At 38.3% G+C, this 25,544-nt stretch overlaps 1 protein-coding gene across 2 annotated transcripts in view; it reads right to left on the bottom strand.

Moving 5' to 3' along the window:
• The window catches only part of TMTC1 (transmembrane O-mannosyltransferase targeting cadherins 1), a 265,193-nt gene that overhangs the window by 99,733 nt on the left and 139,916 nt on the right, over positions 1-25,544 (bottom strand). For both annotated transcript variants that reach the window (XM_007446305.1, XM_007446306.1), the window contains one exon: positions 19,805-19,994. In XM_007446305.1, coding sequence (XP_007446367.1) covers positions 19,805-19,994 — 190 coding nt within the window. The remainder of the gene's footprint in view (positions 1-19,804; positions 19,995-25,544) is intronic.

Genomic DNA, 25,544 nt, shown 5'->3' on the forward strand with positions numbered 1-25,544 from the left:
AATCTGAATGAGATCCTTGCCGGGTAGAGTAATCTTGGTTGTAGGTTCTTCCCTTTCATCACTTTAAGTATATCATGCCACTCCCTTCTGGCTTGTAGAGTTTCTGCTGAGAAATCAGCTGTTAACCTTATGGGAGTTCCCTTGTTTGTTATTTGTCGTTTTTCCCTTGTTGCTTTCAATAATTTTTCTTTGTCTTTAATTTTTGTCAGTTTGATTACTATGCGTCTCGGCGTGTTTCTCCTTGAGTTTATCCTGCCTGGGACTCTGCGCTTCCTGGACTTGGGTAGCTCTTTCCTTTCCCATGTTAGATAAGTTTTCGATTGTAATCTCTTCAAATATTTTCTCGGGTCCTTTCTCTCTCTCTTCTCCTTCTGGGACCCCTATAATGCGAATGTTGTTGTGTTTAATGTTGTCCCAGAGGTCTCTTAGGCTGTCTTCATTTCTTTTCATTCTTTTTTCTTTATTCTGTTCCGCAGCAGTGGATTCCAGCATTCTGTCTTCCAGGTCACTTATCCGTCCTTCTGCCTCAGTTATTCTGCTATTGATTCCTTCAAGTGTATTTTTCATTTCAGTTATTGTATTGTTCATCTCTGTTTGCTTGTTCTTTAGTTCTTCTAGGTCTTTGTTAAACATTTCTTGCATCTTCTCGATCTTTGCCTCCATTGTTCTTTCGAGGTCCTGGATCATCTTCACTGTCATAATTCTGAATTCTTTTTCTGGAAGGTTGCCTGTCTCCACTTCATTTAGTTGTTTTTCTGGGGTTTTATCTTGTTCCTTCATCTGGTACAAAGTCCTCTGCCTTTTCATTTTGTCTATTTTTCTGTGAATGTCACCATTCATTTTAATAATGAAGTACTAGTAAGGAGTTAAGGGAATTAAATAAGTTAGAAAAATGTTGTTCAGTAAAACTTTTCCTGATTAGAATGAAACTATTACAGGAATTTATGGAGACATGGGAGAAGAAGAGAATGAACTTTCTTCCTCTCTCTCTGTGGTTCTGAACAAAAATGGAAAAAGCACTAGAAACGTGTATTTAAAAAAAAAAAGTGAGGAAGACTAGAGAGATGAAAGGTAGGGGGAAGACAAAATCTCTTCTAAGGTTGTTTTCAACGTGCAAATTATTACACACGTGCTATGGGAGAGACTCATGCAGAGGGGGAAATAAAAGTCACCTGGTAAGCTGCAAATGGTAGAGAGTAAAGGATAAACAAGCATCTCTCAAGCACATACCATATGCCAGACATTTGACTGAGACTGTCCCACTGACATTTCATGATAATATTACAATGTAGGTAATTATCCCCAGTTTATAGATGAGGAAATTGAAGCTCAGAGGGCTTAAGACACTTATCTAAGTTGATCCAATTAGTGAGAAGAAACAAGGGTTTCAAACTGAGGTCTGATTCACCCCAAAGCCTGTCCTATCCCCACAGTCCGTGTGGCTTTGGGATCACAAGGCAAAGTCAACCGTGTGTGTGTGGGGGTGATTTCAGCCCTTTGCTGCCTCTTAGTTTTGTAGCAGAAACCCACAGAGCAGATAAGACCAAGCAATTTGGAGGTAAGGCACTGCTGAGCTAGACCAGAAATCTCACCCCTGAGTCCCTTTGCCAGATAAACGCCGACATGAGTATTCTACAATCTGCAGGGATGCAGCAGGATATGCTGCATGGAACGTGTGTTCTTTGTCAATTATTCTGTTTCAATAAATGGTTGCAGGTGGCCCACCTACTCACTCTGACAACCAGCCTCTGGAAGAGTGGACATGTCCATGTCCACAGCCCCAACAGGGGAAGACATAATTTATTTGATCTTAGTTACTGAATTGTAAGTCAAAATTATATTTAAGAAGACTTGAGGGGGGATAATGATTATTTTTGACATAAGAAATCAAATACTGTGATGAAATCACCCTCTTACTAAGGAAAATAACAGAACATTCATATTCTAGTGACCACAGAGGCGTAATGAATAAGCTGAGTGGACAAAAGCTGAGTGGACAAAAGCTGAGTGGACAAAAGCCTTCTAAATTTTAAATCTACACATGCTCTGGAGCTTATTGCTCTAACCTCCATTTTTAATATTCAACTGTTTATGTCTAAATCTTGCAGGAATGTAATACTGTGATAACCACTTACTCATTCCTTTTTTTTAACCTTTAAAAAACTTTAAATTTATTTTTTAATTGAAGTATAGTTGCTGGTCAATATTATATAAGTTACAGGTGTACAGTATAGTGATTCATAATTTTGAAAGGTTACACTCCCTTTAGTTATGAAATATTGACTATATTCCCTGTGTTGTACAGTATATCCTTGTAGCTTATTTTATACATAATAGTTTGTACTTCTTAGCCCCCTACCTCTCGATAGCCCCTCCCTCTTCCCTCTCCCCACTGGTAACCACTAGTATGTTGTATTTTTAGATTCCACATATAAGAGAAATCATACAGTATTTGTCTTTCTCTGATAACCACTTATTCTTGTAGCATCTGTGATATTCATATTTATATCAGGTATTCGCTCAGGAGGGTGGATTTGGAAAATCAAAACAGTAGTGTAGCTCTAAGAGCTACGTGTTCATTTGTGTTGAGACCAAAGCTATCTGGGTGGACTCAGGAGAAAGGAGGAGCTGAGGGGAGTCATCAGAACCCCCATTAGATACCTCTGCCTTCAGGGGAGGCCCTGGCCAGAGAAGAATCAGTGGTACACTGGACAGGGGGCCTGTGTCAGCAGAAGCTCAGTCTTGTGCCCACAGCCTGTCCAGAGCAGAGAGGGGAAAAGGCCACCACCTAGCAGTCCAGGTCTTCCATCATACTCCCCGCATCCAGCTCTGGCTAGTGAAACAAAGATGACACAGGTAATGCAGCCGAATCCCTGGTTAAAAACTATAACTTGGGACTTCCCTGGTGGTGCAGTGGTTAAGACTGCCCTCCAGTGCAGGGGGTGTGGGTTCGATCCCTGGTCGGGGAGCTAAGATCCCACATGCCTTGTGGCCAAAATACCAAAACATAAAACAGATGCAGTATTGTAACAAATTCAATAAAGACTTTAAAAGTGGTCCACATCAAAAAAAAATCTTAAAAAAAAAAGAACTATAACTTAATAAAGTGACCTTAGGTGGGAGGGAGGCTGCTGCAATTAACCAATTTTTTCCCTCTGTAAGAATTCAATTAAGAACCAGGGTGGATTTAACCATGCAAGTGAAGTCATGTGTGAATTTAGCTTTGATGATGAGGAAACAAGAGGCAGAGGATAAATTAGATGCATTTTCATAAATAGTTTTGTTCCTGTGAAAATATACACACTTGGCAGAAGTTGTCTTCTACCTATGACTACCGCTTAAATATTTCTAAGATGTCCCTTTGCCAAAACCTTCCAAAGCAGGATGCTATAGACTTATTTTCTGTTAAGAAAGAGACAAGATTTTTACTTTTTCACACCGTGAGTCACACTCACTCAGAAGTATGGTTCATCTACCCACTTGGGATTGTCACACAGAGGACAGTCCCTTCCCTCTGTAATCTAAAATGAATAAGGAGAAGGAACCACAAAAATCCCACACAGTTTCACACAGTAAAGATGCAAATATTTTAGAGCAGCATTTCTTAAAGACTATAATTCATCCTACTTTATCAAACAAATTACAGAGAGATGTTTGGCTTACTTCAAGGTTACAAGATACGAAAGTAATAATAAATTTAGTAAGCTTCTATCTTAACAGCTAAAAAAAGGGATTTTTAATTGTCCAATTGAGCTTCTGAAGTAACTGCTATGAATAATGGATTTGATTCCTGTTTTCCATCAATGTACTCATCCAAAATTAAAATATCTTCTATAATCAAAATAGGTTGGATCTCATTGGATAAGACCCACTTTCCTGCTTCTGAAACATATGGTGATAAAAGCCTAGTGGATCATCTTTTTATATCAAAGTTGTTAAAAGCTCTTTTTTTACAAGTAACTGACATGATTAAGTAATGCTCTTCCCTTACCTTTAACTGTGCATCTTCCCTTACCTTTAACTGAACAGCCTAACTACCACAGCCTAAAAGGGCAAATTTAATGGACTAATGAATGTAACAAAGGATGGAGACAAAGGCTCTAAGTTTTAAAATAGTATCAAATACTTGTAATTTTCCAGATTCAGACAGTCCAACACCTGCTATCATTTTTTCATTAGGCCTGTTTTCCACCAAACAGCAACAGCATAAATCTCTAACGTGTAGCTAAGAGAGAAGCAGCATAATATGATCTATGTAAGGCTTGACATAAAAGCAAGAATTTGACCATGTATCACTAATTGAGAGTCATTTTTCCCTTGGGACATTCTTACAAGGTAAAAGAAAAAAATCTTCTAGACAGAAAAACAAAGGGTGAAAGTGTTTCTCCAACAAGCCTTGGCATTGACTTATTCCCCAAGCAAAGACACTGTCCGAGTGAGCACCCAAATCTGTAACAGGCAGAAAACTAGAGTTTTCAGTTCAGTTCACTGGCCAAAGTCACCCACATCAAAAGGGATTGTGGTGCCTTGGAATGGAGACAGTTTTCAAGGCAATGTCAGGGAGGCTGATGTTAATAAATGTTCTTCCCAGTTAATCGCTTTTTAATACCAAATGCCAGGGGGCCGGGTAACAAACTGACTAGGCCAATTTGGCCATCGAAAGTTGCCGTCCTTCTGTAAATACTGCTGGCCTCTGGCAATCAGAGCCAGACAGGACACAAAAATGAAAGCAGGCTTTACATGAAATGCTGCCAAAAGTACAACCATTTATTATCAAACAGTCACACACTAGCTTATCATGAAGCTCCAGGAAGTCTTTTCTCTGTCCTCCAGCTTTCCTACAAGAAGCTTCCATGAAAGGACCTATGTTCTGTGGGAAGGACAGCTCGCTTTCCACTCAGGTAAGGCATAGAGGTACTCTGTCAAGCACCTTCTTTTTAAATCAACAGTGAAGCAAATAAAGATACAATTTTTAGCTTTCTCCAGTTACAGGGAGCACTACATGTGCAGAGATACATGCCATGTCACGTTGGTTTCACTTGGAAGACTGTCACTTCATATAGGGATGAATCAGTTACTCAAGGTAATACTCACTTCCCCAACCTATGGCATTTGATGGATGGCCATGCAGCATCCTCATCCCATCATGAACCTTAGCAGTCACAGTCATTGCATCAAATACCCACATCCAAATTTCTAATTACAGCCTCAATCTGATGAAAACCAAGGCTCCAGGAATCTGTTCCAAGGCTGTACCTCTCACTTTTTCAGGTGGTATTGCTATAGGGATAATAATATGAAAATTGTTTTGTTGATGCTGTGGTGGTGGCTATTGTTTTTGAAGGTACATATATGGCAGCAAGAAAGTGTTTAAACACTGCTCAAGAATGGACTCTCAAAATTCACTTAGCCACCAGCCCTGATATCTCCAAGTCAATACTTCCCCAAACATGCTCTCACAACACTGATCCTGCGAGAAGGCCCTAAAAAAGTTTCCAAATTCAAATAAATTTAAGAAATGCCACTTACTATATACCCCATTTAAAAACTCAATAGCTAGGACATGGAAACAACCTAAATGTCCAAAGATAGATGAATGGATAAAGAAGATGTGGTACATATATACAATGGAATATTACTCAGCCATAAAAAGGAATGAAATTGGTCATTTGTAGAGATGTAGATGGATCTAGAGACTGTCATACAGAGTGAAATAAGCCAGAAAGACAAAAACAAATACTGTGTATTAACTCATATATGTGGAATCTAGAAAAATGGTACAGATGAACCTATTTGTAGGGCAGGAATAGAGATGCAGACATAGAGAATGGACATGTGGACATGGTGGGGAAGGGGAGGGTGGGACAAATTGTGAGATTAGGTCTGACATAAATACACTACCATGAGTAAAATAGATAGCTAGTGGGAACCTGCTGTATAGCACAGGGAGCTCAGCTCGGTGTTCTGTGATGACCTAGATGGGTGGGATGGCGGTGGGGTGGGAGGGAGGTCCAAGAGGGAGGGGATATAGGTATACATATAGCTGACTCACTTCATTATACAGCAGAAACTAACACAACACTGTAAAGCAATTTTACTCCAATTAAAAAAAAAAAAAACTCAAAAGGCTGCTTAGAGCACAGTAAAGGTTTTGTGAAGTCCCTCAGTAAAGAAAAATATATTTAACTTCTCTAAACCTAGTGCTTCTGAAATGCAGGATCTTTATTTAGAGTAACCTTACTTAATGACCTTTATGATGCTAGAACATATTTTGAGAAATGCTGGTATAAACTGCTCAAGCAGAATGAAGTTAAAAAGAAAAGTTTCCATCTTAGGAGCTTCTGTAACCTGTCCCCAAAATCATCTCACCGTCTGCCAAATATTCCCTACATCTCTTTCATAGCCTTGATGCTACAGTTGAAATACATTTTCTGTTGCTCATCCTTCGTAGATGTAGAATAGATGATTTCCATGTAAAAAATCACTATACATTTAGAGAACTTTATCAAGCCATCCATCAGCATAGTCTTGGCTCCCGCCAGGACAAGTCCTAAGAGCAGGAAAGTTTCTTGGCAGGTGAGAGGCATATCTGTGTTTAGAAGGATAATTCTCTCAGAGCTGGGGGGATGGACTGAAAGTGGAGAAAACCAAGCTCTTCAAGGTAGCTACTGGGTTTACTTCTATTTTTATTCTCCATACTCAGCATATATATATATATTGTTTGTTTGTTTGTTTGCTTTGCGGTACGTGGGCTTCTCACTGTTGTGGCCTCTCCTGTTGTGGAGCACAGGTTCCGGACGCGCAGGCTCAGAGGCCCTGGCTCACGGGCCCAGCCGCTCCGCGGCATGTGGGATCTTCCTGGACCGGGGCATGAACCCGCGTCCCCTGCATCGGCAGGCGGACTCTCAACCACTGTGCCACCAGGGAAGCCCTCAGCATATTTTTTGGAACAAATGAATGATCAATAAATTAAATATCGAATACGTTATCATTTCCTGCAGGCTTTTCCTCTCTAAATGCACCTTCCTGCACTTACAAATTTATTCTGCTTGTCTCTAAATATCTTGTCAGCTTTTAAGACCAGTTTCTATTTCCAACACACAGCTATAAATGTGGCTGCTGACTGCGACTGGTCATGCTACTCAGACCCCTGGCCTCTGCCTATGAGACACACAAAGTACAGGAGCATCAAGGGTACTACAGGACACTCCCCCTAACAATTTGCTTCCTCAAAGTATTCTTGGTAACTTTTCCAACCTCAGCAATGAGGCCCTTGGTAAAACACTGTCACTGATTACTCATTCATTCAACAAATATGTATTATTGCCTTCTCTTTTTAGTCTCTTTGAGCATTGTGCTTACAGGCAATCACTTAAAGAATATAGCAATCAATAACTTCCATCTTCTCTGTATTTTCCAGACACTATTTTAGGCTCTTTGGCATACATCAGTTAGCAAAACAGACACACACACACAAAACGTTGCCTTTCTAGAGAGGGAAAAAAAAGATAGTCTGGTGAGGGGTATCTGAAATATAAAGTGGGTGGACAAGAAGGGGGTTGCAATTCTAAACATGGTGGACAGAGTACGCCTCATTGAGAAGGTGGCAGTTAAGCAAAGACTTGCAAGAGATGAAGGAGTCAGCCACAGTATTCATTTCATAGGAAGAAATGAGTTCAAGAAGAAACCAGAAAATAATGGGGACAGAGCATGTAAAACCTTTTCGGCCATTATGAAAGTTATGACTTTTACTTGCGAGAAATAAGGAGCCACTGAAAAATTTTAAGTACAAGAAAGACAGGATCTGATTTACATTTTTAAGAATCATGGTAGTGACTGCACTGAGAATAGTCTTGACCACTGGCACTAGGGCAGAAGCAGGCCAACTAGTTGGAGGCTATGGCAATAATCTAGGTGAGAGAGAATGGCTTGGACCAGGGTGATAGCAGTGAAGGCAGTGAGAAGTGGTCAGATTCTAGACATATTTTGAAACAAAAGTTGACAGGATTTATTGATGGGCTGAATGTAATATTAACGAGCAAGACAGAGAGGCAACAAGAAAACCGCAAGAATTTTGGCTTGGGCAATTAGTAGGATGCACAAAGGTGGGAAATCACGGTCAGGGAAACAATGAACGGGTAAGTTCAGGAGTTAAATTTCAGAATGTTGACTTGAAACACCATGTGGAAATGCATTTATACAGCACTTGCCTTCCTGAACAACCCCATGTACCATATATATTATTTCATTTATTCTGATTATATTTTAGGTGAGAAAAAAGTTTGAAGACCCTATTGTCAACATTTTGATGTGTAATAATGTAAATACAGAAACATTAAAGCTTGTATGACAAACTCGTTTTCTTTCTAATACTCCATGCTGCCTCTTTAGGCAAAGCATGTGTAAAAGTAAGGCATTTTAGTTTAGTTTAGTTTTTTTTTTTAATGAGGGGATTGATTCTTCCCACGTTGCATTTATCACTCCTTTATAGGCTCCTTGGGCTTTGTACTTAGAGTGAACCACCTAGAGAATCTGGCAATCAATCACTTCAGTCTCCTTTGTATTTTCCAATACAATAAGCATTTCCATTGGGTTTTCTGTTTAGAGGAACTTGTTTTAGCTGCTTTTAGTTTTGGGCATCCTAATTACGTATTTCATGGTTTTCTTCAAACAATATGGAAAGAATGTGCTCCTTTAAATAAAAATGTCACATTCTCAATGGAAATAATGACAGAATGCCTCCAGGAGTTATAAAAATATCTTTTGACCTTTTTAAGAGTTTAAAACAATCAGAAGCATTGCAAGGCTAAGTGGTAATGAGTTGCTTTTATGAGAGTATAAATCATTAAGTTAAAAGAAATAGTAAAATGTGTTAAAAATTAAGCTTATCACTCAAAAGGTGACAATTATTCTGAGTAAAAGCAAATAATAATACAGACTATAAAATCTTGCTGAGAATCATAAAGCATACAATCAAGAAAAATAAATAAAGCTGTTACTGATGTCTGAAAATTCCTTTTTTCCATTATGCAACTATCTAAAATTCTTCCATTAATAAATTCAGTTAGTCTTCCAGCTAAGGTATAAACATCAGAGGGGTAGGTAAGTCATTTTCTTATTAAAGAGTGTGACTTGTGAAAATGTAATTGCCGTGTGAAGGTAAGGAATAAAACAAATTATTTGATGATGTGAAAAAACTCCTGCCAGGCCCAGATCAAAAGCCAAGCAGAGCAGTGCAACCGAACTGTGTACTACACCAAACATGAGAAGGATCTGCATTAGGTTCAGATGCAGCACAAGGAAAAATGACTTCCCAGGTGACATATTAGTAATAGACAACAAAGAATGCCTTGGGAAGACTGCACAAGGGCCTCTGATTTTCAGGTAGCCACTGAATAAAAAGATGCATCTCCAATGGCTATTTTGTTCCAGTACCCAGCACTGAGTGGAATGGAGAAATCTGGTAATGACAGTAACAGGTTTTAAGAACAATAAAAGAAAATGAATCTTTTCTTGTATCTTGCTTATTCTGGTAAACTTTCAAATACCCTTAAAAACATCTGTCATATTTCTATAGTTTGGAGGTTTAGGTGATAACTCCAATGTTCATTTGTACAAAAGTCGGTGATATTTGTCACTATTCTCTTTCTCTTGATAAACATTCATTTTTTGAACTAGATAGAGTAGTTTTATGTTAGGATTCTGCCCTTATATGATATTTGAACATATCTACTTCCAAGTTCCAAAATACGCTTAAACATTAAACACCTGAAAGTATGTTACTACTCTTAGCTCTTAGGTCAAGAATTTAAACCTCTGTTACCTAGGATGGGAGAATAAAGGGAGGTGGGAGGGCAGGATCAATCTTCAGCAGTGTTATAAATATTTTTTGATGATCTAAAGCATGACTGTAAATTGAAATACACAGAACCAAAAAAAAAGCAGTCAACTGGGTTACGTTTTTTCAAGACTGGTTATTCCTAGAAAATGGAAACAAGAGGCCTTATTGTGCTCCTGACTTTGAGCTGTGACGATTTCTCGATGATGGTGATGGTGACAAGGACTACAAAAACAGCTGTCAGGTACTCAGTGTTTCCCACATGCCAGCCACTGTGCTGAGTGTCCAGTGTGGCTTGCCATGGTTCAACCTCACAATAACTACGGTGCAAGAACAGGGCTGAACAAGGTGAGCTCACACGGGTCAGGGGCACAGCCTGGTCTGACTCAGGTCCATGCTAATCACTCCACTCTGCAGCCTCCCCTCGTCCCAGCCTCGGGACTCTGGATCTGGAACTTGGGGCAGTACTCCTCCACACCTGGGCTGCCTCTTACATGGAGGAGTCTGGCTCCCACCTGGAGTTGGTGGTCATGGATTTAAAGTAGACTACCAAATGAAATTAGAGTGACAGAACATAAGTCACAGTTTGTATCATGTATGGCAAAGCAGTGATGTAAAAGTATGTGGGAAGAGGCAGTAGCAATGGATCTTTAAATGTGTTCCATTTTAAAATAAGGTGCAAATTCAACTTCTCCATTTTCCAATATCACATCTGATGAAGTGGTAAGCTCATTTTCCAACTTTCATCAGAAAAATGACGTAAACAGAAATCTCAGCTTTAGCGCATGGCCAAAATTGACTACAGGTCAATTGGAAAACTGTGACCCGGTAGCAGGACATTATCACCACAGGTAAAAGTGGCAGGTGGAGAAGCCAGCTGAGGGCAGTAAGAAGAGCCTGGATCAACTAGGCTGGCCAAATTTGAGACAGAGAGACATCCCAGACAATGACTCCTCCCAAAGCACTGGTGGTCACAGACAGATGGACCATGACAAGACATCACAGGGCCTCTTCTATCAGTGATTGCAGGGGTTCCAAAGCAGGACAAACAGGATGGGGTGTAAATGAGCTGGAAAGATTGGACCTGTAATAGTATGAGGAGAATTCTCATGAATTGAGGACAAAGGATGGAGAACATGAAGCTTCCAGAGAATTGAAACTGAAAAGAAAAATGTAGGCCAGAAGAAAAGAAAAAAAAAAAAAACCCATTAATATTGGCACAAAGCCATTAACCATTAAATGCAATCTTCTTTCCTCAAGTTCAATTTTATCTTACCATTTGGTATGCTACAACACAATGCTTATTTTACCAGGTTTCATAATGGCTATTCTGGAATTTAAAAGAGTTATTCCACAGTGATCTATGTGACACAATAATACCATAACGTACTATTTGGCTAAGCTAACTGCAAAGTAATTTCCAGAAATCTGAAAGTGTGTTCAGTTCAACCATATGAATCTATGGTAGTACAATGTTCTACAGCAGGGGTCAGCTAATTTATGCGACACTGGTGGAGTTGAATAGTTGTGACAGACTGTATGACAAAACCTCAAATATTTTCTGTCTGGTTCTTTGCCAAAAGAAAGAGAAAAGTTTGCCGTCTCTTGGTCTGCCCTACTGTATTATGCTTATTCTCATAAGCTCCTTCTGTGCCAAGTGATTTTGGGAATGAGGTAAGAATGTCAATGAGAAAATAATCACTTTCCGATCTTTCCTCCTTGTTGAGTTGTGTGGGTGTTTTAATGAAAGAGAGATCTAAGGTTGACAGTCTCCATTTGTCCATCTGTCTGCTCTTTCACTGAGTGTGTTGCTGGAGGCTGTGATACACACTAGCATAGAGGCTAATCGAGAGCAAGGCTGGGAACAGGCATGAAGGGAGATCTCAGAGAAGAACACAGCCACCTCCTGAAGGAGAAGATGCAGCCTCTCCATTTCCACCAAGTTGTCACTGGTGGTCACCTCCACTGGTCAGGCTGCACATTCATCCCTATGCAGACCTGAGAATTTGACTTGTTTTCCAGGGCCCAGAGACGTAGCCGATGATTGGTGCTGGTTTCAAGGGAATGATGTAGAAGACTATGAATGGAAAATCCGGGGCAAAGCTGTGACCTCTACTGAAAATGAAAACAAAACAAACAAACCAAACCAACCCTTAAGGCCTCATACCTGGGGGAGCGGACCTCCACTGCTTAATGTCTGTTCTCAAAAGACATCTCATTGTTGAGGTCATTATTGGGAAAGCTGGGTATCATTATCTTTCCTCTTTTTTCCTCACGTTTTACTTTTTTACAAGCATGCCCCGTATTATAAAAGATATAAAAAAAATCTTAACATCTCAAGATACCTTGTGAGAATGTAATAAAGAATCAATAACAAATAAATTACTATTAAATATAACTTAGTGGTGCTTCCTCTGTAACACAGGAAATCGCATTAAAGGACATGGGAAAAGGGCAAGTATAAAGAGTAGGACCAACGGTATTAACTCCTGTAAACAATCCAAATTAATCCAAACTTTCCTGACATGCCTGACATACGTCACTATTTTATTGCAAGTCAATAGTCTGATGATGCACAGTCTGTAAGAAAAATCCAAGTACATTTTCGGCCTATTGTTCTCTTGGTCTATAAACATTCACTATTCATAGAAGAGAATGGAATAACCAGCCTCCATGGCTTAAGTGCTCTTTATCTCTACTGTACATACATTCCAACAGAGAGATTATCCTCATCTTTTCTCACAATGAGTGAGAGCAAATTAGTTTGCTTTGAAATTCATTGTTAAAAAAAATTCAGTCCAATAATGAGTTTCTAGATTGTTCTCTACATTATGTAATATAAGCTCAAATGTATTCCTCGTGAATAAAGGGTGTGAATAGAAGGAGGTGATGGAGAGGCACAGAATAAGACAAATTTCACATTTAAATTCTCAAAGATGCAAGTCAGCTCTTTTATGATTAATAATAAACTACTCCCTGAGGTCTTAAATTTCTTATGCCATGAAAATAGGACAAATTAGAAACAATCTTTAAATTAATTCTGTGATAATTTCTAGAGAAAGAAAACCCTCAGATTCTGAGCCCTAGTTCTCCCACTCAACCCTGGACAAAAGCTTGTCAAAATTCAGACATCTGCTCTCTGAGCTGCTTACCTAGAGGGACACTCCAACTGGCTGTGGAAGTGGCCTAGAAGGGTCTGGTTTATAATGGTGTGTAACTTAACTTACTTGTATAAAAGAATTTGTTTTTGTTTTCAATAAGTGTAAAAATGTACAAGGACAAATGTTCAAAGCAGGCCTGCAGAGGGTGGGTCTTGGGGCGTGGTTGGGAATTGGGAAATAACTGCTGTTTTATTTATTACATGTGGTAATTTGTTGCTTTGTAAAGTCAAAATATTTTCCAGAAAAATTCAATTAGGTGTAAATACAATTGTATCAGGGTAGATTATATCCGCCTCCTCCAGTGCCCTGGTTGATAACAAGGTAGGATGAAAGAAGTGAGTTTGGTAAATTGGAGGAGAAACAAAGATTGTAAACATATATATTGCCCCAAAGTTATGCCCTCCCCAAAGCTGGTTAATATTAGCAAAAGAAAGATTTGTATGTCTTATAGATGCCTTATGGACTCCAAGGCTGCCCTTTTCCTTCAACCCTCACCTCTTATCTTCCACAAACACATACACAGAAACATCTAAATTCTTTACAAAGGACCTGAATTCTTTCCCCATCTCATTCCCCTCCATGGCCAGACCTTATCAACAAGAAAATCAGACAAAACCATCCAACAGTTAACAGAGCCAGAGACCCTGTGGGAAAAGCATGGCAGGTAAAAAGAAAGTAGGCAGAGTCTTAAAAGACCTAGGCTTGATCCTGTGCACACACACGTGCACGCACACACACACACACACACACACACACACACTCCATCATCTCCTGGACATCATTTCATCTGGCTCTACCCTCGACCCCTCTGCTGCAGCTGTATCAGCTTCCCTGCTGTTCTGTGAACACTCCACTACTTTCCTGACTCAGGGTCTTGGCACTTGCTTTCCTTCTACTTGAAATACCCCTCCCCCAACAGCCAAATGGCTCATTCCTTCACTTCCTTTATATCTCTGCTCAATGTCATAATATCTGTGAGGCCAGCCCTGACCTCCTCATAGCCCTTATCAACAGCTGGCATGTAACGACAAATTTTAAGTGTCTAACTGTAAGCTCCACGTAGGCAAGACCTTTTGTTCCCTGCTGTAATCCTGGCAACAAGTAGACACTCCATCAACATTAAGAGAATTAAAGAGGAAGAAATAGTGAGGCTAAAAAGAACATACTCTCCCCTGACTATAAGCCAAGGTGGCCTTTGTATGATTGAGAATCCATCAAAGGTGAAATAAAAGAAATATTTTCCATGATTCCCTGGACTCAATGTTTATGCTTGTTTATCCAATCATTTTTTCCCCTGGTAATGTATCATATGGACTCACTATCTCAAAATTTAAGGAAATAGCCAGGGATTATAAAGTAATTTCAATCCAACACATTGATGCAGTACACACATCATTTAGAAATATTCTAGGTGGACAGAGCTGTGTTTATTTTGCTGACATTATTGTAAACATTTCATCCACTGTTCCTTTTTAGCACGGAAAAATGTCCACAAAGCAAGATCTCTATTTTCATAAAATCTTAATTCTACTGTGTATTGTCTTGGAGTCAGAGCCCTTAGGATCATGTCCTTAGTAACTAATCACCACACAGAATAACCAAGATTATCTCCGCTTCAAGAGCTTACGAATTAGCAGGAGAATATGATTTTTAAGACCTTCCAATGTGTAAGTAGATCAAGAACAAAGAGGCAAGGCCACGTAAACACGAGCTAGATGCCAAACCTCTGCCTCCAAACTCTGAAAGAAGAAAATGTAGAAAGTTCAAGTAGCCTCCAAGAATTGCCAGAGGCTTTAGTTAATGTTTGCAAAGAATTTTCAAGATGAAAGCCACCACAGAAGAGCTAAATCTTACTATCACCACAGTTGGAATGCTTTGCTAGTGTTTTTCCTGATGCAGTAAAGTGATTTTGGAACAAATTCCATGAAAGAAAAGGATTAACAGCCTTCCAACAAGGAAGTTTCCATTCATTCATCATGTTACCACAGACACTCTGGGGATGGCCAAGGTTTGCCTATGTGCAGGGGTTTACTGCCAGCATGAAGGTCCAACTTTAACATAACCTGACCAAGGTGACAGACTGTGGGGACTCAGCACTCCCTTTAGTTAGCTGGGAGAGTGTCAAGAAAACCCCTTCCTGACATACCAGTCCAGCACTCTACTACATTTGCTCTTGCAGATCAATACCAGTATAGCAGGCACGTCAAACCACACTGAAAGGCTAATAAAACAAACCTCATATTGACTCCCAGACATTTCACACCAGTATTGAGCACAGTCTTTTTTTAGGCTTTAAATATAGTTCACTTAAGCAAAAGGTTCTGCATACCAAAATCGAAAAAGAGTTTCTAACTTTTTATGATCTTATTCATTTAGATAATGTATATTGAGTGGCAAACAATAAAATTTAGCTAATAAATATTGGATATGACAAAGTCTTGGTGTTAGAAATATGGCATTGAACAAAACAGAAAATAATCTCTGTCCTCGTGGGGTTTATGCTCTAGTTGGAGGAAACAGACATTACATAAAATAACAAAATTATATAGCATTTTAGAAACTGGAAGTATAGTGAAGAAAAAGTTAATTTAAAGGGAGGTAAGATGTGGAGCAGAGGGTATGTGATTGCGTTTTAAATAGGGTAGTTATGGTAGCCCTTACCAAGAAGATGAAATCTGTGCTCATATAAAAATTAAGTCAAAATAGATCAATAACCTAAACATCAGAGCTAAAACTGTAAAACTCTTAGAAGAAAACTGAGTGGGAAATCTTTATGACCTCGAATGTGACGATGGATTCTTAGATTTGACACCAAAAGCAATGAAAAACAAAAGAAAACAATAAATTAGACCATTAAAAACTTTTTTGCATTGAAGGACGTGAAAAGACAATTTAAAGAATGGGAGAAAATATTTCCAAATCATCTATCTGTTGGGAATTTAATATCCTGAACTCTTACAATTCAACAACAAAAAGACAACCCAATTAAAAAAAATGACCAGAGGGGCTTCCCTGGTGGCGCAGTGGTTAAGAATCCGCCTGCCAATGCAGGGGACACGTGTTCGAGCCCTGATCCGGGAAGATCCCACATGCCACGGAGCATCTAAGCCCACGAACCACACTACTGAGCCAATGTGCCACAGCTACTGAAGCCCGTGTGCCTAGAGCCTGTGCTCCGCAACAAGCGAAGCCCCTGCAGTGAGAAGCCCGCGTACCACAACAAAGAGTAGCCCCCACTTGCCACAGCTAGAGGAAGCCCACGTGCAGCAACAAAGACCCAATGCAGCCAAAAATAAATAAATAAATAAATTTATAAAAACAACAAACCAAAAAACACCTTGTTAAAATAACCAAAGGACCCGAATAGACATTTCTCCAAAGAAAATACACAGATGGCCAAAAGGCACATGAAAAGATGTTCATCGCTGATCATTAAGGAAATGCACATCAAAACCACAGTGAGATACCTCTTCATGCCCACCAGAACAGCTTTAAATAAAATAATATAAAATAACAAACATTGGCAAAGATGTAGAGAAATAGGAACCCCTGTACATTCCTGGTGGAAAAATAAAAGGGTGCATCCACTGTGAAAAACAGTTCCTCAAAAAGTTAAACAGAATTACCATATGACCCAGCAATTTCACTCCTAGGTATATAACCAAGAGAAATGAAAAAGTATGTCCAACACAGAAACTTGTACACCAATGTGTATAGTAGCATTATTCATATTAGCCAAAAGGTGGAAACAGCCGTAATGTTTATCAGCAGATGAATGCATAAACCGACTGTGGTATATATCCAACGAAATATTATTCAGTCAAAAAAGGAAAAGAGTATTGATATACAGTACAACTTTGGATGAACTTCAAAAATACTATGCAAAGTAAAAGAAGTCAGACACAAAAGGTCACATATTGTATTACTGTATTTATTGTATAATTTATTTTACATCCAGAATAGGCAAATCCATAGAGACAGAAAGCAGATCAGAGGTTACAAGGGGATGGGGTAGGGAGAGTTGGGAGTCACTACTTAATGGGTATGAGGTGTTTTTAATGAAATTATGAAAGAGCTCTGAAATAGAACAGGTAAGTACACAACATTGTGAACACACTAGTGCCACTAAATTTTACACTTTGGAATGGTTAATTGTACGTTATGCAAATTTCACCTCAAATAAAAAAACAAAAAAATTTTTCATCAGATTTTCAGGATCACATATTGTGTTTTATATTCTACTTTAAGTTCTGTATTCATTCTAGCCTTTAATCTATTTGTAACATTTTAATCTTTTTTTAAAACACACCTTTATTGAGATACCATTCACATACAATAGAATTCACCCATTTTATGTGTATATTCTGATGAGTTTTGGTAAATGTACATATAATCCAGCAACTAAAATCACAATCAAATTTTAGACAACATTTCACACCCCCAAAAGTTCCTTCAAGTCTTTTTTACAGTCAATTCCTAACCCCAGGTTTTGTCATTAAAATTCTGCCTTTTCTAGCCATATAAAATTCTAGAAAAGGCAGAATTATAATGACAGACATTTCATATGAATGGAATTATTCAGTATTTGATCTTAAATGCCTGGTTTCTTTCACTTGGTAAGTATTTGAGGTTCATTTTTGTTGTTTTACGTATCAGTAAATTATTTGTTCCTTTAAAATTTTCAATAATTTACCACATTAAGTTTATCCATTTCCAAGGTGAGGTCACTAGATGATCTTTATTTTTCAACTAGTATAAATAAAGCTGCTATGAATATTTACTTGTAAGACTCTTGTATGGACATGTTTCCATCTCTCTTCAGTAGATACTGAGAAGCAGAATTGCTTATTTTTATGTTTAACTTCTTACAAAACTGCTGAATTTTTCCAAAGTGGCTGACCCATTTTTCATTCTCACCAGTCATGTATGAGGCTTCCAGTTGCTCCACATTCTTAGCCAACACTTAGTATTGTGAACCTTTTTAATCACAGTCATTCTATAGAGTGTACAGTGGTTCTTTTTCGTGGTTTTGAGTTTCCCTAATGACTAATGATGCTGAGCATCTTTTCATGTACTTATACCCTTTGTATATCTTCTTTTGTGAAGTGCCTATTTGAATCTTTTGTCCATTTTTAATGAGTTGCCTTCTAATTATTGAATTATCAGAGCTCTTTAAATATCCTAGACACAAGTCCTTTGTAGGTATATGTTTTGCAAATATTTTCTCCCAATTTGTAGCTTGCCATTTGATTTAATTAACATTATCTTTTGAGGAACAGAGTTTTTAATCCTGATGATGTCCAGTTTATCAACATTTTCTTTCATAATTTGCACTTTATGTATCCTAAGAAATCTCTGCTTAACACAAGTTCACAAAGATTTTCTATTTCCTTTTAGAATTTTTGGTGTTATTTAACTCTTTTGTTTAGGACTATGATCCACTTAGAAATACTTTCTAAGTGTATAGTATGAGTTAAGGGTTAATGTTCACATTTTTCCCTTACAGGTAATTAGTTATTTCAGTATCTTATGTTTCCCCATTGAATTACATTGGTAACTTTGTTAAAAATCAGTTAAGCTTGTAAATGTGAGTTTATCTTTGGAATGTGAATTCTGTTCCATTTTCTACTGACTACTTTTTCCTGACTTTGGGTCACCTATTTCTTTACATGTCCAGTAATCTAATTAAAAACCCGGCATTGTGTGTCATACACTATAGTGACTCTCTATTCTATTTTGTTATTCTGAAATTTGATGGTTTCCTGTTTTAATATATGATAAACTTGCCTGGATTCAAACTGAAAAATCTCTTTTTAGGTAGAGAGCTGAAATTTTTGCTCAGTGTGGTTTTCTTTCTTTCTTTCTTTCTTTCTTTCTTTTGCCTGGATCTCTGGGGAATCTCTCTTGTTCTTGCATAGCTTTATGATCAGCCAATGATTTCAACAGAGGTTATATACAGACAACTAAAGCCAGTGAAGCTTCCACCCTCTGCCGCCCAACCTGCATTTGTGTTGAAGAATTCATTCAAATTTGCAGCAAATAAGTCTCCCCAGAGACTTAATGAATTTCTCATTCATCCGTGAATGCACGGAGAGTGTATTATCTCAGCCCTCTACAGCTCTCTTGCTTCCAAAATCTACCCCTTAAATTGCTAGCTGCTCTGCTACTCTCCCAAACCAAATCAGCCACCTCCAGCCAGTAAACCTGTGAGTTTTTAACACTAGATCTGGGGGGATGGGAATATTCTCAGGCAAGAAGCATCTTACACAAGGCAGTAGCAGTTTTTAGTAAGTAAATATTTTCAAGTTCTTTGCTGTCTTTGATCATTTTTGAAATGGTTACATTTAATAATTTTTTCCACGTTCCAATATTTTTCCAAGTTCCCAATATTAAAACTTTAAATAAAGTTTTGTACTATTATTTTTTTTTGAAGTGAGAATCACCCAACCAACTCAGGCAGGCATTTATTAGTGTAAGCAGAATCTTAACCATATTTAAGCACTTATGAACATGTTATCATTATCTCATTTATCATTACATGAAATCAAACGAATTAGGTCAAAAATGAGTCAACCACTGCAAGAAAAAAATTTCTCATTTGCAAACATTGTAACCTTGGTCTATTAACCCCGTTAAGATCTTTAAAATATATATTACCTTTCTGGAAAATTTTTAAATACACAAAGTTGTTTAGATGAACGAGTAAATACAATTTAGACCCACACCCCCTTGCAAAAAAAACAGTTACTGAGTATAGAGTATCTCTCTTGAAATGTAGAATTCATTTGAATCTTAAGAAAATTACCTTGACGGCTGCTAAACAATGAAGGCTCAGTAAGGCCATCACAACTGCCAGAAGGATGGTGGCTAAGTTCCGCGTGTCCCATATGGTCTCTACCAGAGGAATACTGCCCACCTGCCAGTCATAGCACAGGGTAACAGGTGCAAGCAGAAGCCACACGTTGAAGGCCAAGAGGTAGGAATAGGTAAGGAATCTACAAAGAGAAGAAGAGTCACTGAAACATAACTCGAGATCCATGACATTTTGTAAACATTCATTCACCACGTTTCTATTAAATAGCACTTCTATACTATCAATGTTATAGAAAAGACAAGGTAAGATGGAAAGTCATTTATTCATTTAGTCATTAAGTTGATCATTTTGGAATCTATTTAATAGCTGCTAGTCACTGTGGTAAGTGCTGGCCTTTCAATGATGAATAAGACAGAGTTTCCATGACCTATATTTAAAAATTATCATAAATAAATGCATAACAACTGAGATAAATGGTATAGATGAAAGCATATGACATGAAATGCTGCCCTGTTGGGTACTATTCCCTGGGTAAGAGACATTTGACCTGTCCCTTTTTAATAGTGCCCCAAATCCTGCAGTAGATATGAAAATATTAACCATTTTATAATAGATTGATCTTTTTTTTTTTGCAGTACGCGGGCCTCTCACTGTTGTGGCCTCTCCTGTTGCGGAGCACAGGCTCCGGACGTGCAGGCTCAGCGGCCATGGCTCACGGGCCCAGCCGCTCCGCAGCATGTGGAATCTTCCTGGACCGGGGCACGAACCCGTGACCCCTGCATTGGCAGGCGGACTCTCAACCACTGCGCCACCAGGTAAGCCCCAGACTGATCCATTTTGAACTATTTCAAAAAAATCAAAATATCTGTGGTAAGGAGATAAAGTCTCTTACAAATTGAGAGGCTAGCCTTTAAGAGGAGGGAAGTAACAACTGTCCTTGATAGTAAGAATATCCAGGTGGACCTAGGGAAGGAAACTTATGAATGGGGATGTTACTCCTGTTTCCTGGCTGTGTCTAGGCACTAAGGCATTCTAACTGACCCCTTCCTTTCAGTGTAGAGGAAACTAAATTTACTTAAATTTGTTCAGTAAACACAAATTCTTTAACTTGTGTTCTAGACCCTTGAAAACTGCAGAACTTTCAGCATATAACAAACTCCATCCAAACCTCTGCACTAGGGGATGGCCAAACTCTAGTATGGCTTTTAGCAGCATAAAGCCATGTTCCTGGGATGACCCCAGCCCCTCCACTAAAATGCCTGCCTGAGAAAGATCATCATTGCCAGGAGAATTTACCTTTTTCTAGTTAATCCCTGACAAAAAGGCCCCTGACCTCCCTTTCTTAGAGCACTTACTACAAAGGACTTACAGTTGGGAATATGTATCTCTTACAACTCAGAACTGTCTTTCTCAAGGACCTGAGAGTCATTCCTTTAAAATGTAATCATCAGAGGAAGGGGCCTGTCTCCCAGACTGTGGGAGGACAGAATCCTAACTCTGATAACTGCCAGCCAGCAGACACAGCCTAAATGCACTCAGACGATCAATCCTTTGTAATTTCTTACTTCTCTGACTCTGCCGAGGCCCCTTTGCCGCACCTCCCATTCTCTCTTTAAAATACCCAGTCAACCCTGCGCAAATCAGAATGGAGCTCAGCTCTTTCCTGAACTGTCAGTAGTTACTGAATAAAGTGTGTTCTTATTGCTCTAACTAATGTCCAGCTGTGTTTATCTTTGACACTCTTCATGGGACTAAACCAGAGAAATAGATAAATCCCTTGCCCTCAAGGAATGTAAAATCCAATAGTGAAAATAAGATACACAGAATTAAAGAGGCAGAAGGAGATGAGTGCCATGAGGGTTCAGAATGTGAAGAGAAGAGCTCCCTCATCACCAAGATCCTTTTGGAGGAAACCTTGGATGCACAAAGAAGTTGGATCAGATAATTTCTAGGCTACTTTCCAATGTTAAGAGTCAATTCACCCTGAATTCCTCTCAGTAAGTAGCTCTGGTTTAGAACACCCCTCTCAGCCCTTTCCAACTTATCTCCTTCCCTTTCCTCCTCTTCCTCCAACGTTGGCAGTGGAAAAATCACTAGCAATGATCAGGAAAGGCTCAGTGATGGGGATTATTCACTGCCTCTGCTCTCAAACCCCAACAGAGAAATGGGTCAGATATTTCAATGGTGTTTCTCAACACTCCCCTCCCTGTTGTTATTTTAAATAAGATATGAATGTACAGATAGTGCAGTATATACTGAAAGTTTGATGAAGTCCAAGCTTTGTTATTTATCAAAGATAAAAACAAAAAAGTCATCTTATCCCTTTTAGGTTTGGGCCTGTGAATCTGCCTCGTGAGAATGCCAACCCCACAGAAGGATGACTGGGTCACTGGGGGCTTCTTCTTTTCACAGAGCTTCTAAGCTGATGTTATATACTTCTTAGCTCAGTAAAGATTCTTCATGACTTGGCTTTAAAGGAGAATGTTCAACCACCAAACTTAGCAGGAGAGTCACACACAGCTATATCACTCGGTTAAATCCCAACTCTTAGGAATTACTTTAAAAAATAGTATCTCTCCTTCTTGCTATAATAGATCTAAGCAAAGATCATAAATGGCTGCTGAAATTATTAGGTGAAAAGCTGATGGGGTATTTTATAATGGATGGATCAGGCTAAATCAGGTGCCTAGAACTTACTAATCAATTTTAACATCACAGAAAGGGAGACTAATTCCTGATGGATATACACAAAAAGCTGATGGGCTGCTTTTTTATTTGAAGCAGTCTTGTCAAATAAAAAAGAAAATTAAACTTGAATCTAACCAAGCACTTTATTACCAGTTTACATCAAATACAGAAAACACCAGAACATATTAAATAATACCACAGGGAGGCAATACGCTAAATCCAGAATGTTACAAATTCCACGGAACAAATGATGGCAGTTTCTTCAACAAATACATTGCAATCGGAGGGGAAAAAAAGGGGAGAGGGCACCTATAAATTAAGAGACTTAAGAGACATATCAAAGTGCAGGTTTTGTTTAGCTGCTAATTCAAACAAACTGCTATTAAAAATAACTGCTTATGAGACAGAAAATATGAAACGCTGATTGGATATATGATAATAGAGAATCACTGTTAATTTCTAAAGCATGATAATGGTATTGTGGTTCTAAGTCTTTAAGGGTCCTTGTATTTCAGAAATACATACGAAAATATACGCATTTGAAATGAGATTATGTCTGGGATTTGCTTCAAAATGATGGATTGAAGCGAAGCGGAAGAACCGGGTGGGAGTATGAATGAAACAAGATTGGCCATGAACTATGACTGGGAAAACTGGATAAAGGGTAGGTGGGGATTCTTTATGCCGTTTTCTCCACTCTTGTACATATTTAATATTTTTCATAATAAAACAATTTTTAAGTAGTGATAAAGGCAACAGAATTGCAACAGGAATGCTTTCTTAAGTCTGGCTGCAGCTTGACCATGGAATAGCTGCAAACACCATGCAGAAACTTTTAATGTTCAGTTCACATTTTGAACTTGCCCTGCAACTTGTCTTCATTCAGTCTCTTATATTTTCTAGACTTGCAATACCATACTGACAAAAAACAAATATCAAGAATAACATTTTTTAAAAGTTACAGTCTCAACGTAGTTACTTACATATATTTTTAAATGCTCAGTTGTGACTTTTATACAGATTATAAGCAAAATAGGTCAAAAAAGAAAAGTAAACCACAGAACTAAAACTTCACCTTCCTGTAACACTAGAAAGGTCAAAACTATTAACTTAACCCAACACTATTAACTTAACTAATCCTCCTTTACTTTTGTCGAGGTATAGGTGATTTATAATATTATATTAGTTTCAGGTGTACAACACAGTGATTTAAAATTTTTATAGATTATACTCCATTTAAAGTTATTATAAAATATTGGCTATATTCCCTCTGCTGTACAATGTATCCTCGCAGCTTATTTATACATAGTAGTTTGTACCTCTTAATTCCTCACCCTTAAATTGCCCCACCCCCTTCCCTTTTCATAACCATTAGTTTGTTCTGTATGTGAGTCTGTTTCTGTTTTGTTATACTCATTTGTTTGTCTTACTTTTTAGATTTCACATATAAGTGATGATATACAGTATTTGTCTTTCTCTGTCTGACTTATTTCACTAAGCATAATACCCTCCAGGTCCATCTAAGTTGTCGCAAATGGCAAAATTTTGTTCTTTTTTATGAGACTGAGTAATATTCCATTGTATGTATACACCACAGAATCTTTACCCATTCACCTGTTGATGGACACTTAGGTTGCTTCCATATCTTGGCTATTGTAAATACTACTACTATGAACACTGGGGTGCATGCATCTTCTCAACATAGCGTTTTTTGGGGTTTTTTTGTGATATATACCCAGGAGTGGAATTGCCCTTTTTAATGCATATATATTATCTCCATTAGCTCAGAAATATACATATGTGCATATGAACTCAGATAAATGTTGCAAGTAAACTCCTTAAATACTATTTGAAATACTGAAACAGCATTGGAAAATTTTTGCAAATTTAAGCACAAAGAAGCCACTTGGAATCACCTCGAAAGCTAATTACATTTGAGGGGGCTAGTTGAGCTAGCTGTAATCAGTAACTGATGTTATTTCTTTTTAACTCATTGACTATGAATTACATTTCAAACTAATCACCTTGCTTATTTCTGCTAAAATTTCAGAAATAAAACAATCTTTGAATATCTCTGTCCCACTGGGTTTTCTTTTTTAAAGCAGGGGCAAATATAAAATGAATTAATTACCAATTTTCTACCATGAATTCTGCTAACAGGAGGAAAGCCACTAGAATATCTGGCAAAAAAATGGAATATACAGCACAAAAAGCCAGGAATTCAGCTTAAACAATTTAGTGATGTATTTTCTTTCATAATCCAGGAATGAATGAAGAGGTTTCAAGATGAAATACATTAAAGGGAAAATGAGGCCAGTGGGGAACTGGCATCAAATGGCACCTAATCAAACTGTGGCCCTTTTTTTTTTTTAACATCTTTTTTGAAGTATAATTGCTTTACAATGTTGTGTTAGTTTCTGATGTACAACAAAATGAATCAGCTATATGTATACATATACCTCCATATCCCCTCCCTCTTGAGACTCCCTCCCACCCTCCCTATCCCATCCCTCTAGGTGGTCACAAAGCCCAGAGCTGATCTCCCTGTGCTATGTGGCTGCTTCCCAATAGCTATCTATTTTACATTTGGTAGTGTATATATGTCAATGCCACTCTCTCACTTTGTCCCAGCCTCCTCTTCCCACCCTGTGTCCTCAAGTTCATTCTCTACGCATGTGTCTTTATTCCTGCCCTGCCACTAGGTTCATCAGTATCAGTTTTCTAGATTCCATATATATGCATTAGCATAAGGTATTTGTTTTCCTCTCTCTGACTTATTTCACTCTCTATGACAGATTCTAGGTCCATCCACCTCACTACAAATAACTCAATTTCATTCCATTTTATGGCTGAGTAATATTCCATTGTATATATGTGCCATATCTTCTTTATCCATTCATCTGTCGATGGACATTTAGGTTGCTTCCATGTCCTGGCTATTGTAAATAGTGTGGCCCTCTTTAAATCTAAATCTTCTTCTTTTTTTTTTTTTTTGCGGTACGCAGGCCTCTCACTGTTGTGGCCTCTCCCGTTGCGGAGCACA

The sequence above is a fragment of the Lipotes vexillifer genome, unplaced genomic scaffold (genome assembly GCF_000442215.2).
Source record: "Lipotes vexillifer unplaced genomic scaffold, Lipotes_vexillifer_v1.1 scaffold477, whole genome shotgun sequence".
In the NCBI taxonomy this organism is placed as follows: Eukaryota; Metazoa; Chordata; class Mammalia; order Artiodactyla; family Lipotidae; genus Lipotes; species Lipotes vexillifer.